The sequence below is a fragment of the Ranitomeya imitator genome, chromosome 5 (genome assembly GCF_032444005.1).
Source record: "Ranitomeya imitator isolate aRanImi1 chromosome 5, aRanImi1.pri, whole genome shotgun sequence".
Lineage (NCBI taxonomy): Eukaryota > Metazoa > Chordata > Amphibia > Anura > Dendrobatidae > Ranitomeya > Ranitomeya imitator.
This window is the reverse complement of record NC_091286.1, coordinates 103,413,690-103,429,739: the sequence shown is the minus strand read 5'-3', so window position 1 is coordinate 103,429,739 and position 16,050 is coordinate 103,413,690. Positions and strand designations below refer to the sequence as shown.

The 16,050-nt window shown below is 46.4% G+C and overlaps 1 protein-coding gene across 1 annotated transcript in view; it reads right to left on the bottom strand.

Moving 5' to 3' along the window:
- The window catches only part of MAL (mal, T cell differentiation protein), a 75,035-nt gene that overhangs the window by 9,257 nt on the left and 49,728 nt on the right, over positions 1-16,050 (bottom strand). Inside the window, exon 3 of the mRNA XM_069768998.1 lies at positions 14,814-14,936. Coding sequence (XP_069625099.1) covers positions 14,814-14,936 — 123 coding nt within the window. The remainder of the gene's footprint in view (positions 1-14,813; positions 14,937-16,050) is intronic.

The window sequence follows — 16,050 nt, the reverse complement described above, 5'->3', positions numbered from 1 at the left end:
GCACCAAAAACTACATAAAAACCACACCAAAAACTGCATCAAAAATGCATCAAAACTGCAAAAAAAGCATCAAAACTTCACCAAAAATTGCATAAAAAACCTGAATAAAAACCGCGCAAAAAAAGTGCACCAAATACTGCAGCACAAACTGAATCAAAACCACGCAAAAATGCACCAAAAGACACACACAGGCAGAAAACAGGATTTAGCAAAAGAGGCCACTCTAGCTAAAATAGGAAAGGATAGGACAGAATACTGTGCGGTCAGTATTAAAACCCTTCCAAAAATATCCACATCAGATTATACAAAAAATTCCTCCATCTAACTAAAGACGTGGAACGTATATCTGCAACTCCAGAGAATCATACACACAGAACAGAAATACAATCAAAAATCCAGCACACAGCATGTATGCCATAGAAAAAAAAACAGACACTTATCTTTGCTGAATTGGCAGCTAAGCAGGAGAAACCAGACAGAGGTCCAAAACCTCCCAATAACCATTGACAACTGGCAAGGACTAATGAATCCTGCAAACCTAAATACCCCAGTCAGAATTGCAATCTGCAGATACACCTGACCAGGACTGCAGCCCAGGGACAACTGCATTACCACCTACAACCACCGGAGGGAGCCCAAAAGCAGAATTGACAATAGTACCCCCCCATTGAGGAGGGGTCACCGAACCCTCACCAGAGCCCCCAGGCCGATTAGGACGAGCCAGATGAAAGGCACGAACCAAATCAGCGGCATGGACATCAGAGGCAAAAACCCAAGAATTATCCTCCTGGCCATAACCATTCCATTTGACAAGGTACTGAAGCCTCCGCCTCGAAAAACGGGAATCCAAAATCTTCTCAACAACATATTCCAACTCCCCATCAACCAACACAGGGGCCGGAGGATCAACAGAGGGAACAACGGGCTCCACATATTACCGCAATAAAGATCTATGAAAGACATTATGGATCGCAAAAGAGGCCGGAAGCGCCAGTCGAAAAGACACCGGATTAATAATCTCAGAAATCCTGTAAGGACCAATAAACCGAGGCTTAAACTTAGGAGAAGAAACCTTCATAGGAACATGACGGGAAGACAACCAGACCAGATCCCCAACCCGAAGCCGGGAACCAACACACCGTCGACGATTAGCAAAACGTTGAGCCTCCTCCTGAGACAATACCAAATTGTCCACCACATGAGCCCAAATCTGCTGCAACCTGTCAACCACAGAATACACACCAGGAAAGTCAGAAGGCTCAACCTGCCCAAAGAAAAACGAGGATGAAAACCAAAATTACAAAAGAAAGGCGAAACCAAAGTAGCCGAACTAGCCCGATTATTAAGGGCAAACTCGGCCAATGGCAAGAAAGCCACCCAATCATCCTGATCAGCAGACACAAAGCATCTCAAATAAGTCTCCAAAGTCTGATTAGTTCGCTCGGTCTGACCATTTGTCTGAGGATGAAACGCAGAAGAAAAAGACAAATCAATACCCAGCCTAGCACAAAAGGCCCGCCAAAACCTAGAAACAAACTGGGAACCTCTGTCGGACACAATATTCTCCGGAATACCATGCAAACAAACCACATGCTGAAAAAACAACGGAACCAAATCCGAAGAGGAAGGCAATGTAGGCAAAGGCACCAAATGAACGATCTTAGAGAACCGGTCACAAACAACCCAGATAACCGACATCCTCTGGGAAACCGGAAGATCAGAAATAAAATCCATAGAAATATGTGTCCAGGGCCTCTCAGGGAACGGCAATGGCAAAAGCAACCCACTAGCACGGGAACAACAAGGCTTGGCCCGCGCACAAGTCCCACAGGACTGCACAAAAGAATGCACATCACGCGACAAAGAAGGCCACCAAAAGGACCTACCAACCAAGTCTCTGGTACTAAAAATGCCAGGATGACCAGCTAACACGGAACAGTAAACCTCAGAAATCACTCTACTAGTTCATCTGTCAGGAACAAACAGTTTCCCCACAGGACAGCGGTCAGGTCTGTCAGCCTGAAATTCCTGAAGAACCCGTCGTAAATCAGGGGAAATGGCAGAAAGGACCACCCCTTCTTTCAGAATAACGACCGGTTCCAAGACCTTAGGAGAATCAGGCAAAAAACTCCTAGAGAGGGCATCAGCCTTAATGTTCTTAGAACCCGGAAGGTACGAGACCACAAAATCAAAACGGGAATAAAACAAGGACCATCAAGCCTGTCTAGGATTCAGCCGTTTTTGCAGACTCGAGGTAAATCAAATTCTTATGATCGGTCAAGACCACAATACGATGCTTAGCTCCCTCAAGCCAATGTCGCCACTCCTCAAACGCCCACTTCATAGCCAACAACTCCCGATTGCCGACATCATATTTATGTTCAGCAGGCGAAAACTTACGGGAAAAGAAGGCACACGGTTTCATTAAGGAACCAAAAGGATCCCTCTGAGACAAAACGGCCCCTGCCCCAATCTCAGAAGCGTCAACCTCAACCTGAAACGGAAGAGAAACATCCGGTTGGCGCAACACCGGAGCAGAAGTAAATCGACGTTTAAGCTCCTGAAAGGCAGAGACAGCCGCAGAGGACCAATTTGCCCCATCAGCGCCTTTCTTCGTCAAATCGGTCAAGGGTTTAACCACGCTGGAAAAATTAGCAATGAAACGGCGATAAAAATTTGCAAAACCCCAAAATTTCTGAAGGCTCTTCACGGATGTGGGCTGAATCCAATCATGAATGGCCTGAACCTTAACCGGATCCATCTCTATAGACGAGGGAGATAAAATGAAGCCCAAAAAAGAAACCTTCTGCACCCCAAAGAGACACTTAGACCCTTTCACAAACAGGGCATTGTCACGAAGGATCTGAAATACCATCCTGACCTGTTCCACATGAGATTCCCAATCGGAAAAAATCAAAATATCGTCCAAATATACAATCAACAAGTTACCAATATACAGTAAGTCCGGAAGATATCATGCATGAAGGACTGAAAAACAGATGGAGCATTAGTGAGCCCGAATGGCATCACAAGGTATTCAAAATGGCCTTCGGGCGTGTTAAACGCAGTTTTCCATTCATCACCCTGCTTAATACGAACAAGATTATATGCCCCCCGAAGGTCAATCTTCATAAACCAACTAGCTCCCTTAATCCTGGCAAGTAAATCGGTAAGCAGAGGTAAAGGGTATTGAAACTTGACCGTGATCTTATTCAAGAGGCGATAATCAATACAGGGTCTCAAGGTGCCATCTTTTTTAGCAACAAAAAAGAATCCCGCTCCCAACGGTGAAGAGGATGGCCGAATATGCCCTTTCTCCAAAGACTCCTTAATATAGCTCTGCATGGCGGTATGTTCAGGCACAGACAGGTTGAAAAGTCGACCCTTAGGAAACTTACAGCCTGGAATCAAGTCAATCGCACAATCGCAGTCCCTGTGCGGTGGAAGGAAGCTGGACTTGGGCTCATCGAATACATCCTGAAAATCAGACAAAAACTCTGGAATTTCAGAAGAGGAAGAAGAGGAGATTGACATCAAAGGAACATCATTATGAACCCCCTGACAACCCCAACTAGTCACAGACATGGACTTCCAATCCAACACAGGATTATGTACCTGCAACTACGGAAAACCCAGCACAATAGCATCATGCAAATTATGCAACACCAGAAATCGACAATCTTCCTGATGGGCTGGCGCCATGCGCATGGTCACCTGTGTCCAAAACTGGGGCTTATTTTTAGCCAAGGGTGTAGCATCAATGCCCCTTAAAGGAATAGGGTTCTGCAAAGGCTGCAAAGGAAAACCACAATGCCTGGCAAACTCAAAATCCATTAAGTTCATGGCGGTGCCTGAATCCACAAACGCCATGACAGAAAATCATGACAATGAGCAGATCAAGGACACAGATAAGAGAAATTTAGGTTGTACAGTACTGATGGTAAATGAACTAGCGATCCTCTTTGTCCGCTTAGGGCAGACTGAAATGACATGAGAAGCGTCGCCACAATAATAACACAACCTATTCTGACGTCTGAATCCTTGTTGTTCCGTTCTAGACAGAATCCTATCACACTGCATTGGCTCAGGAATCTGCTCTGAGGACAACGCCACAGCGCGCACAGTTCTGCTCTCCTGCAAGCGCCGATTAATCTGAATGGCCAGAGACATAGAATCACTCAGACCGGAAGGCGTGGGAAACCCCACCATAACATCTTTAACCCCTTCCCGACCTGTGACACAGCGTATGCGTCATGAAAGTCGGTGCCAATCCGACCTGTGACGCATATGCTGTGTCACAGAATGATCGCGTCCCTGCAGATCGGGTGAAAGGGTTAACTCCCATTTCACCCGGCCTGCAGGGACAGGGGGAGTGGTAGTTTAGCCCAGGGGGGGTGGCTTCACCCCCCCGTGGCTACGATCGCTCTGATTGGCTGTTGAAAGTGAAACTGCCAATCAGAGCGATTTGTAATATTTCACCTAAAAAACTGGTGAAATATTACAATCCAGCCATGGCCGATGCTGCAATATCATCGGCCATGGCTGGAAACACTAATGTGCACCCACCCCACCCCACCGATTGCCCCCCCAGCCCCCCGATCTGTGCTCCACTCCCCTCCGTCCTGTGCTCCGCTCCCCCGTCCTCCTGTCCGCTCCCCCCGTGCTCCAATCACACCCCCCGTGCTCCAATGAAACCCCCCCATGCTCCGATCCCCCCCCGCACAGCGATCCCCCCCGTGCTCCGATCCACCCCCCTGCACAGCGATCCCCCACCACGTGCTCCAATCCACCCGCACGCACACCGATCCTCATCCATGCTCCGACGCCCCTCCCGCCGTGCTCCGAGGCCCCCCCCCCGTGCTCCGAGGCCCCCCCGTGCTCCGACGCCCCCCCGTGCCCTGATCTCCCCCCCCCTTATACTTACCGAGCCTGCCGGTGTCCGTCTTCTTTCCTGGGCGCCGCCATCTTCCAAAATGGCGGGCGCATGGGCAGTGCGCCCGCCGAATCTGCCGGCCGGCAGATTCGTTCCAGAGTTAATTTTGATCACTGAGATATAACCTATCTCAGTGATCAAAATAAAAAAAATAGTAAATGACCCCCCCCTTTGTCACCCCCATAGGTAGGGACAATAAAAAAAATAAATATTTTTTTTTCCCACTAAGGTTGGGGTAAGAACTAGGGTTAGGGGTAGGGTTAGGGTTAGGGGTAGGGTTAGGGGTAGGGTTAGGGGTAGTGGTAGGGTTAGGGTTAGGGGTAGGGTTAGGGGTAGGGTTAGGGTTAGGGTTAGGGGTAGGGGTAGGGTTAGGGGTAGGGTTAGGGGTAGGGTGAGGGTTTCGGTATGTGCACACGTATTCTGGTCCTCTGCAGATTTTTCCGCAGAGGATTTGATAAATCTGCAGTGCTAAACCGCTGTGGATTTACCGCGGTTTTTCTGTGCATTTCACTGCGGTTTTACAGCTGCGATTTTCTATTGGAGCAGTTGTAAAACCGCTGCGGAATCCGCAGAAAGAAGTGACATGGTGCGGAATGTAAACCGCTGCGTTTCCGTGCAGTTTTTCCGCAGCATGTGTACAGCGATTTTTGTTTCCCATAGGTTTACATTGAACTGTAAACTCATGGGAAACTGCTGCGGATCCGCAGCATTTTCCGCAGCGTGTGCACATACCTTTAGAATTAGGCTATGTGCACACGGTGCGGATTTGGCTGTGGATTCGCAGCAGTGTTCCATCAGGTTTACAGTACCATGTAAACATATGGAAAACCAAATCCGCTGTGCCCATGGTGCGGAAAATACCACGTGGAAACGCTGTGTTGTATTTTCCGTAGCATGTCAATTCTTTGTGCGGATTCCGCAGCGTTTTACACCTGTTCCTCAATAGGAATCCACAGGTGAAATCCGCACAAAAAACACTGGCAATCCGCAGTAAATCCGCAGGTAAAACGCAGTGCCTTTTACCCGCGGATTTTTCAAAAATGATGCTGAAAAATCTCATACGAATCCGCAACGTTGGCACATAGCCTTAGGGTTAGGGTTGGGTTGGAATTAGGGTTGTGGTTAGGGGTGTGTTGGGGTTAGGGTTGTGATTAGGGTTGCGGCTACAGTTGGGATAAGGTTTAGGGGTGTGTTGGAGTTAGAATTGAGGGGTTTCCACTGTTTAGGCACATCAGGGGTCTCCAAACGCAACATGGCGCCACCATTGATTCCAGCCAATCTTGTATTCAAAAAGTCAAATGGTGCTCCCTCACTTCAGAGCCCCGACGTGTGCCCAAACAGTGGTTTACCCCCACATATGGGGTACCAGCATACTCAGGACAAACTGCGCAACAATTACTGGGGTCCAATTTCTCCTGTTACCCTTGAGAAAATAAAAAATTGCTTGCTAAAACATCATTTTTGAGGAAAGAAAAATGATGTTTTATTTTCACGGCTCTGCGTTGTAAACGTCTGTGAAGCACTTGGGGGTTCAAAGTGCTCAGCACATATCTAGATAAGTTCATTGGGGGGTCTAGTTTCCAAAATGGGGTCACTTGTGGGGGGTTTCTACTGTTTAGGCACACCAGGGGCTCTGCAAACGCAATGTGACGTCCGCAGAGCATTCCATCAAAGTCTGCAATTCATAAGTCACTACTTCCCTTCTGAGCCCCGACGTGCGCCCAAACAGTGGTTTACCCCCACACATGGGGTATCGGCGTACTCAGGAGAAACTGGACAACAACTTTTGGGGTCCAATTTCTCCTGTAACCCTTGGGAAAATAAAAAATTCTGGGCTAAAAAATTATTTTTGAGGAAAGAAAATGTATTTATTATTTTCACGGCTCTGCGTTATAAGCTTCTGTAAAGCACTTGGGGGTTGAAAGTGCTCACCACATATCTAGATAAGTTCCTTTGGGGGTCTAGTTTCCAAAATGGGGTCACTTGTGGGGGGTTTCTACTGTTTAGGCACACCAGGGGTTCTGCAAACACAACGTGACGCCCGCAGACCATTCCATCAAAGTCTGCATTTCAAAAGTCACTACTTCCCTTCTGAGCCCCGACGTGTGCCCAAACAGTGGTTTACCCCCACACAAGGGGTATCAGCTTACTCAGGAGAAACTGGACAACAACTTTTGTGGTCCAATTTCTCCTGTAACCCTTGGGAAAATAAAAAATTCTGGGCTAAAAAATTATTTTTGAGGAAAGAAAACGTATTTATTATTTTCACGGCTCTGCGTTATAAACTTCTGTGAAGCACTTGGGGGTTGAAAGTGCTCACCACATATCTAGATAATTTCATTTCGGGGTCTAGTTTCCGAAATGGGGTGACTTGTGGGGGGTTTCTACTGTTTAGTCACATCAGGGGCTCTGCAAACGCAACGTGACGCCCGTAGAGCATTCCATCAAAGTCTGTATTTCAAAACGTCACTACTTCAATTCCGAGCCCCGGCAAGTGCACAAATAGTAGTTTACCCCACATATGGGGTATCACCGTACTCAGGAGAAACTGGACAACAAATAATGGGGTCAAATTTCTCCTGTTACCCTTGGGAAAATTAAAAAATTCTGGGCTAAAAAATTATTTTTGAGGAAAGAAAACGTATTTATTATTTTCACTGCTCTGTGTTATGAACTTCTGTGAAGCACTTGGGGGTTCAAAGTGCTCACCTCACATCTAGATAAGTTCCTTTCGGGGTCTAGTTTCCAAAATGGGGTCACTTGTGGGGAGTTTCTACTGTTTAGCCACATCAGTGGCTCTGCAAACGCAACGTGACGCCCGCAGAGCATTCCATCAAAGTCTGCATTTCAAAACGTTTCAGGAGAAACTGGACAACAACTTTTGGGGTCAAATTTCTCCTGTTACCCTTGGGAAAATAAAAAATTGCGGGCTAAAAAATCAATTTTGAGAAAAGAAATTTTTTATTTTATTTTCATGGCTCTGCGTTATAAACTTCTGTGAAGCACTTGAGGGTTCAAAGTGCTCACCACACATCTAGATTAGTTCCTTTGGGGGTCTAGTTTCCAAAATGGGGTCATTTGTGGGGGATCTCCAATGTTTAGGCACACAGGAGCTCTCCAAACGCGACATGGTGTCCGCTAATGATTGGAGCTAATTTTCCATTTAAAAAGCCAAATGGCGTGCCTTCCCTTCTGAGCCCTGCCGTGCGCCCAAACAGTGGTTTACCCCCACATATGGGGTATCTGCGTACTCAGGACAAACTGGACAACAACATTTGTGGTCCAATTTCTCCAATTACCATTGGCAAAATAGGAAATTCCAGGTTAAAAAATCATTTTTGAGAAAAGAAAAATTATTTTTTATTTTCATGGCTCTGCATTATAAACTTCTGTGAAGCACCTGGGGGTTTAAAGTGCTCAGTATGCATCTAGATAAGTTCCTTGGGGGGGTCTAGTTTCCAAAATGGGGTCACTTGTGGGGGAGCTTCAATGCATAGGCACACAGGGGCTCTCCAAATGCGACATGGTGTCCGCTAACAATTGGAGCTAATTTTCCATTCAAAAAGTCAAAAGGCGCGCCTTCCCTTCCGAGCCCTGCCGTGTGCCCAAACAGTGGTTTACCCCCACATATGAGGTATCGGCGTACTCGGGAGAAATTGCTCAACAAATTTTAGGATCCATTTTATCCTATTGCCCATGTGAAAATGAAAAAATTGAGACGAAAAGAAATTTTTTGTGAAAAAAAGTACTTTTTCATTTTTACGGATCAATTTGTGAAGCACCTGAGGGTTTAAAGTGCTCACTAGGCATCTAGATAAGTTCCTTGGGGGGTCCAGTTTCCAAAATGGGGTCACTTGTGGGGGAGCTCCAATGTTTAGGCACACAGGGTCTCTCCAAACGCGACATGGTGTCCGCTAACGATGGAGATAATTTTTCTTTCAAAAAGTCAAATGGCGCTCCTTCCCTTCCGAGCCTTACCATGTGCCCAAACAGTGGTTTACCCCCACATTTGAGGTATCGGTGTACTCAGGAGAAATTGCCCAACAAATTTTAGGATCCATTTTATCCTGTTGTCCATGTGAAAATGAAAAAATTGAGGCGAAAATATTTTTTTTGTGAAAAAAAAGTACTTTTTCATTTTTACAGATCAATTTGTGAAGCACCTGGGGGTTTAAAGGGCTCACTATGCATCTAGATAAGTTCCTTGGGGCGTCTAGTTTCCAAAATGGGGTCACTTGTGGGGGAGCTCCAATTTTTAGGCACACGGGGGCTCTCCAAACGTGACATGGTGTCCGCTAAAGAGTGCAGCCAATTTTTCATTCAAAAAGTCAAATGGCGCTCCTTCCCTTCCAAGCCCTGCCGTGCGCTCAAACAGTGGTTTACCCCCACATATGAGGTATCAGCGTACTCAGGACTAATTGGACAACAACTTTCGTTGTTCAGTTTCTCCTTTTACCATTGGGAAAATAAAAAAATTGTTGCTGAAAAATCTTTTTTGTGACTAAAAAGTTAAATGTTCATTTTTTCCTTCCATGTTGCTTCTGCTGCTGTGAAGCACCTGAAGGGTTAATAAACTTCTTGAATGTGGTTTTGTGCACCTTGAGGGGTGCATTTTTTAGAATGGTGTCACTTTTTGGTATTTTCAGCCATATAGACCCCTCAAACTGACTTCAAATGTGAGGTGGTCCCTAAAAAAAATGGTTTTGTAAATTTCGTTGTAAAAATGAGAAATCGCTGGTCAAATTTTAACCCTTATAACTTCCTAGCAAAAAAAAATTTTGTTTCCAAAATTGTGCTGATGTAAAGTAGACGTGTGGGAAATGTTATTTATTAACTATTTTGTGTCACATAACTCTCTGGTTTAACAGAATAAAATTTCAAAATGTGAAAATTGCGAAATTTTCAAAATTTTCGTCAAATTTCCGTTTTTATCACAAATAAACACAGAATTTATTGACCTAAATTTACCACTAACATGAAGCCCAATATGTCACGAAAAAACAATCTCAGAACCACTAGGATCCATTGAAGCGTTCCTGAGTTATTACCTCATAAAGGGACACTGGTCAGAATTGCAAAAAACGGCAAGGTCTTTAAGGTCAAAATAGGCTGGGTCATGAAGGGGTTAACGGATTCAGCAAGACCCTTTCTGAAAATTGCCGCCAAAGCATCATTATTCCATTTAGTCAACACAGACCATTTTCTGAATTTCTGACAATACAATTCTGCCGCCTCTTGGCCCTGAGACAGGGCCAACAAGGTCTTCTCAGCTTGATCCACAGAATTAGGTTCATCATATAATAATCCTAAAGCCTGAAAAAAGGAGTCTACATTAAGCAAAGCCGGATTCCCAGATTCCAGGGAAAACGCCCAATCCTGCGGATCGCCACGCAGCAGGAAGATGACGATTTTAACCTGCTGAATGGAATCACCGGAGGATCGAGGTCTCAGAGCAAAAAACAGTTTACAGTTGTTTTTAAAACTCAAAAATTTGGACCTGTCACCAAAAAACAAATCAGGAGTAGGAATCTTCGGTTCTAAAACAGGAGTCTGAACAATATAATCAGAAATACCCTGTACCCTAGCAGCAAGCTGGTCTACACGAGAAGCTAATTCCTGAACATCCATGCTAGCACAAGACTCCTCAGCCACCCAGAGAAAAAGAGGGAAGAGAAGACAAAGCAGACTTCAGAAAAAAATGGCTCAACACCTTTCTTCCCTTCTTCTGAGATGCATTTAACTCATTATGGGCCAGTTGTACTGTTATGATCCGGTGACCTTGGAGCCGCATGAATAACTTTCACTGGAGTAGGTGGTAACTGTACTGACCGCAAATCCTGATCTAACACCGCAACTAGAAGTAGCCGTGGGGTGTGCCTAACAAACCCTAGATACCTCGTCACAGCCGGAGGACTAAATACCCCTATAGATGGAAATAGGAATACTACCTTGCCTCAGAGCAGAACCCCAAAAGATAGGCAGCCCCCCCACAAATATTGATTGTGAGTAGGAGAGGAAAGACACACACAGACAGAAAACAGGATTTAGCAAAAGAGGCCACTCTAGCTAAAATAGGAAAGGATAGTACAGAATACTGTGCGGTCAGTATTAAAACCCTTCCAAAAATATCCACAGCAGATTATACAAAAAATTCCACCATATAACTAAAGACGTGGAACGTATATCTGCAACTCCAGAGAATCATACACACAAAGCAGAAATACAATCAAAAATCCAGCACACAGCATGTGTGCTATAGAAAAAAAACAGACACTTATCTTTGCTGAATTGGCAGCTAAGCAGGAGAAACCAGACAGAGGTCCAAAACCTCCCAATAACCATTGACAACCGGCAAGGACTAATGAATCCTGCAAACCTAAATACCCCAGTCAGAATTGCAATCAGCAGATACACCTGACCAGGACTGCAGCCCAGGGACAACTGCATTACATTCTACAACCACCGGAGGGAGCCCAAAAGCAGAATTCACAACAGCACATGTTGCATGTCACATGTCGCATGGTGCTTGTCACATGTCGCATGGTGCATGTCGCATGTCACATGGTGCATGTCACATGTCGCATAGTGCATGTCACATGTCGCATGGTGCATGCCGCATGTTGCATGTCGCATGGCATATGTTGCATGTTACATGTCACATGGTGCATGTCACATGACGCATGGTGCATGTCACATGTCGCATGGTGCATGTCGCATGTCACATGTTGTATGTCGCATGGTGCGTGTCGCATGGTGCTTGTCACATGTCGCATGGTGCACATCACATGGTGTATGTCGCATGTAGCATGTTGTATGTCGCATGTTGCATGTTACATGTCGCATGTCACATGTCGCATGGTGCATGTCGCATGGTGCTTGTCACATGTCGCATGGTGCATGTCGCATGATGCATGTCACATGTTGCATGGTGCATGGTGCATGTCGCATGGTGCCTGTCGCATGTCACATGGTGCATGTCGCATGGTGCCTGTCACATGTAGCATGGTGCATGTCGCATGTTGTACGTTGCATGTCACATGTCGCATGGTGCATGTCGCATGGTGCATGTCACATGGTGAATGTCGCATGGTGCATGTTGCATGGCGCTTGTCACATGCCGCATGGTGCATGTCGCATGGTGCATTTCGCATGGTGCTTGTCGCATGTAACATGGTGCATGTTGCATGGTGCTTGTCACATGTAGCATGGTGCATGTCGCATGTTGTATGTTGCATGTCACATGTCGCATGGTGCATGTCTGTATGTGTGTACTCTATGTTGTATGTATGCACTGTATATGTGTATGTGTTTTTTTTTTTTTTACATTCAACACATTAGCCGGATGATGGGACTACTACTGTCCCATCATTGGCTAATGTGTCACTCACTGTCACTGTAGCAGGCAGAGCCCGGTGGGACTTGTAGTCCCATTGGACGATGCCTGCACACAGAGACACACACACCAATTACCCCACCGAACAGCCCCGCAGACCCCCGCCTGCACACTCCAGCACCTTCCGCAGACCCACCGCGCAGAACCCCCACCGCCAGCAGATCCACCAACGGCAGATTCACCGCACAGACCCGCCGCCGCCGCTGCACTGGCCGCACATCTCAGCACATAAGCACAGCCGGCCAGCAGACCCCAGAATATGGGAATGGCCTGCAGATTCCAGCCCCGCCCGCCCGCAGATCCCAGCACAGCCCCGCAGGCTGACCCCAGCCCCACCCACAGCCCAGTCACTCTTGATGAGTGACCGCTGTCTGTGGAGGCTGGGTCACGCCTGCTGCTGACGTCACATCAATTTCCAGAGTCTGGAAATTGATGTGACGTCGGCAGAAATTAGCGGCGGCTGCAGCCTGGGGGTCACGTGACCCGAACTCAGCCGCCACCATAGCGCCGCTCACAGGCGAAAACGGCAACAGAAGGTATTTAGAAAATTCATCAAGGGCCACGGGGGGGATACATTGGGAGGGTTAACTGAAAGTAGTGGACAACCCCTTTAATTTCTCTTTAATAGCATCTTGGTATGATTAGCCCCAAACCCCATTCCTGATATGCATGGCTCCATAATTATGATTGACCCCACCCATCCCCATCCTGGTATTCATGACCCTATCAGAAAGCATTAAAGAAACAAACCATTACACTTACCTTCCCTGCGATCCCACGCAGCATCTTGTTGAGATACCAGAAGCTGCTTTATGCTTGTAACAGCGCATGGTGCTCACAGTGTCAGCCACCGCCTTCCTGATGCTGCCGGGGGTCACATGTGCCGCTACTTAAGAGAAATTAATATTCATCTCTCTCCGTGCCCAGAGAGGTGAATATTCATTTCTCTTAAATAGCACCACCCATTACTGCCTGGCAGCTGCAGGCTGATGCTGTGAGCACTATTGAAGAGCAATGGATACTCACTGCTCTCTGCGTGCACAGTCCCTGCGTGCAGAGCAGTGAGTATTCCGGCAGCTGTGCTCTGCTTGTGAGCAGCACATGACATCTCTGACATGTGCTGCTTGCAACCATAAAGCAGCTGCTGGCATTGGAACAAGATGCTCCGAGGGAGCACCGGGAAGGTAAGTGTAATGGGTTTTTTTATGTTTTCTGATGGGTCCATGCATTTCCGGATGGGGATGGGGTCCAATCATACCAGAATATGGATGGGGCCATGCATACTAAGACAAGATGGGGCCCTCCATACCAGGATAAAAATGGGGGACATGCATACTAGGATGAGATGGGGGCCCTGCATACCAGGATAAGGATGGGGACCATGCATACTGTGATGAGATGGGGCCCTGCATACCAGGATAGGGTCGGGGGCTATGCATACTTGGATGAGATGGAGGCCCTGCATATGAGGATAGGGATGGGGCCATAAAGATGGGGGACATGCATACTAGGACGAGATGGGGCCAATCATACCAGAATAGGGATGGGGCCATGCATACTAGGACGAGATGGGGCCAATCATACCAGAATAGGGATAGGGTCATGCATACTAGGACGAGATGGGGCCATGCATACCAGGATAAGGATGGGGCCATGTATACTAGGATGAGATGGAGGTTCTGCATACCAGGATAGTGATGGAGCCATGCATACATCCTGGTATGCAGGGTCTCCATCTCGTCCTAGTATGCATGGCCCCATCCCTATTCTGGTATGAATGGCCCCCATGCACATAAGGATAGGGAAGAGGGGGCATGCATACCAGGATAGGATGAGGGATCCATGCATACCAAGATAGGGATGAGGGGATCATGCATACCAGGGTAGGGAAGAGGGAGCCATGTGTATCAGGATAGGGATGAGGGGACCATATGTACCAGGATAGGGGATATTAAGTACAAAATTGACCACATTTATTGCTTCATTTTTTTTTCCTAATTTCCTCCTCTAAAATCTAGGTGTGTCTTATAGTCCGGTGCGTTTTATAGTGGTACCATTTGGTATCACATTTATTCTTTGCTCTACGCTGAACAGTCATATTGAGGTTTCCATCTAAATCTCTGAGTGACGAGATTCAGATGAAACCTCCGAGGGATCCATTCACTATAATGAGGCAGGATTGTTACTCTGGACTCCGTCTGACCTCTGTTCAGCAGTGTCCTTTTCAGAAGTGCACAAAACTCTGGTCTACCGCACTTTTATGTTCGCTTAAAAAAACGGACACCGCCATACGGCGTCAACAGTGCCTCTATCTGCCTCATTATAGGGAAACTTCTGCCAGGTGTTCTGTCTGAATAAAGTATTTCAGAGATTTGCACGGAAACTCTGGTGTAAGCCAATTCTTGTCATGGCTGTGAGGGCTCCAGAAGTGCCTACAGTCTAAAAGCATGTTAGAAAATAATAACAATAGAAAAAAGGCATAATTACCACAGCAGCAATGTTCTCTTGATACTGCTTTAAGGTGAGATTTGATGATGAAATTGTTGCGGTAGCCTGGAGCACCGATGCACTGAGGTAGAAGAGAGATGCAACGTAGTGATAAAAGGCATCCTGTAAGAAAAAATATCATACTGAATATTATTTCTTTACATTTCTTCCACACAAAGTGTCACATGGCTTAGTTTTGTAAGGGGAGATGCAATGAGAAATAATCATGAGCAACTTTTTTTTACTCCAACAATAAATGCTAATTAGGTTCAAGGGTTTGTCTTACAACAGGCAGCGGATTATGCAGTATCTTAACCCTCATGTGTACATCCAGTGTAGTTACCTCTGCCGACTGCATACATCTTAAAAATTTTGAGACATCTTATCCTTAGAGGATCAAAAGTAGTGATGAGCGATACCGTCCGATACTTGAAAGTATCGGTATAGGATAGTATCGGCCGATACCCGAAAAATATCGGATATCGCCGATACCGATATCCGATACCAATACAAGTCAATGGGACATCAAGTATCGGAAGGTATTCTCATGGTTCCCAGGGTCTGAAGGAGAGGAAACTCTCCTTCAGGCCCTGGAATCCATAGTGAGGTGTAAAATAAAGAATTAAAATAAAAAATATTGATATGCTCACCTCTCCGGCGGCCCCTGGACATCACGCTGCTAACCGGCCGGCTTCCTTGTTTAAAATGAGCGCCTTTAGGACCTGCGAATGACGTCGCGGCTTCTGATTGGTCGCGTGCCGCTCATGTGACCGCCACGCGACCAATCAGAAGCCGCGACGTCATTCGCAGGTCCTCAATTCCTAGAATTAGGAGTTTTGTGAATGAGAATGACGTCACGGCTTCTGATTGGTCGCGTGGCGGTCACATGAGCGGCACGCGACCAATCAGAAGCCGCGACGTCATTCGCAGGTCCTAAAGGCGCTCATTTTAAACAAGGAAGCCGGCCGATTAGCAGCGTGATGTCCAGGGGCCGCCGGAGAGGTGAATATATCGATATTTTTTATTTTAATTCTTTATTTTACACATCCCTTTGGATCCGATACCGATACCCGATACCACAAAAGTATCGGATCTCGGTATCGGAATTCCGATACCGCAAGTATCGGCCGATACCCGATACTTGCGGTATCGGAATGCTCAACACTAATCAAAAGTCTTCAGACTACAGGATGATCAAAACAAAAAATTACCTTTTGAAATGTTTTATCATAAAGGT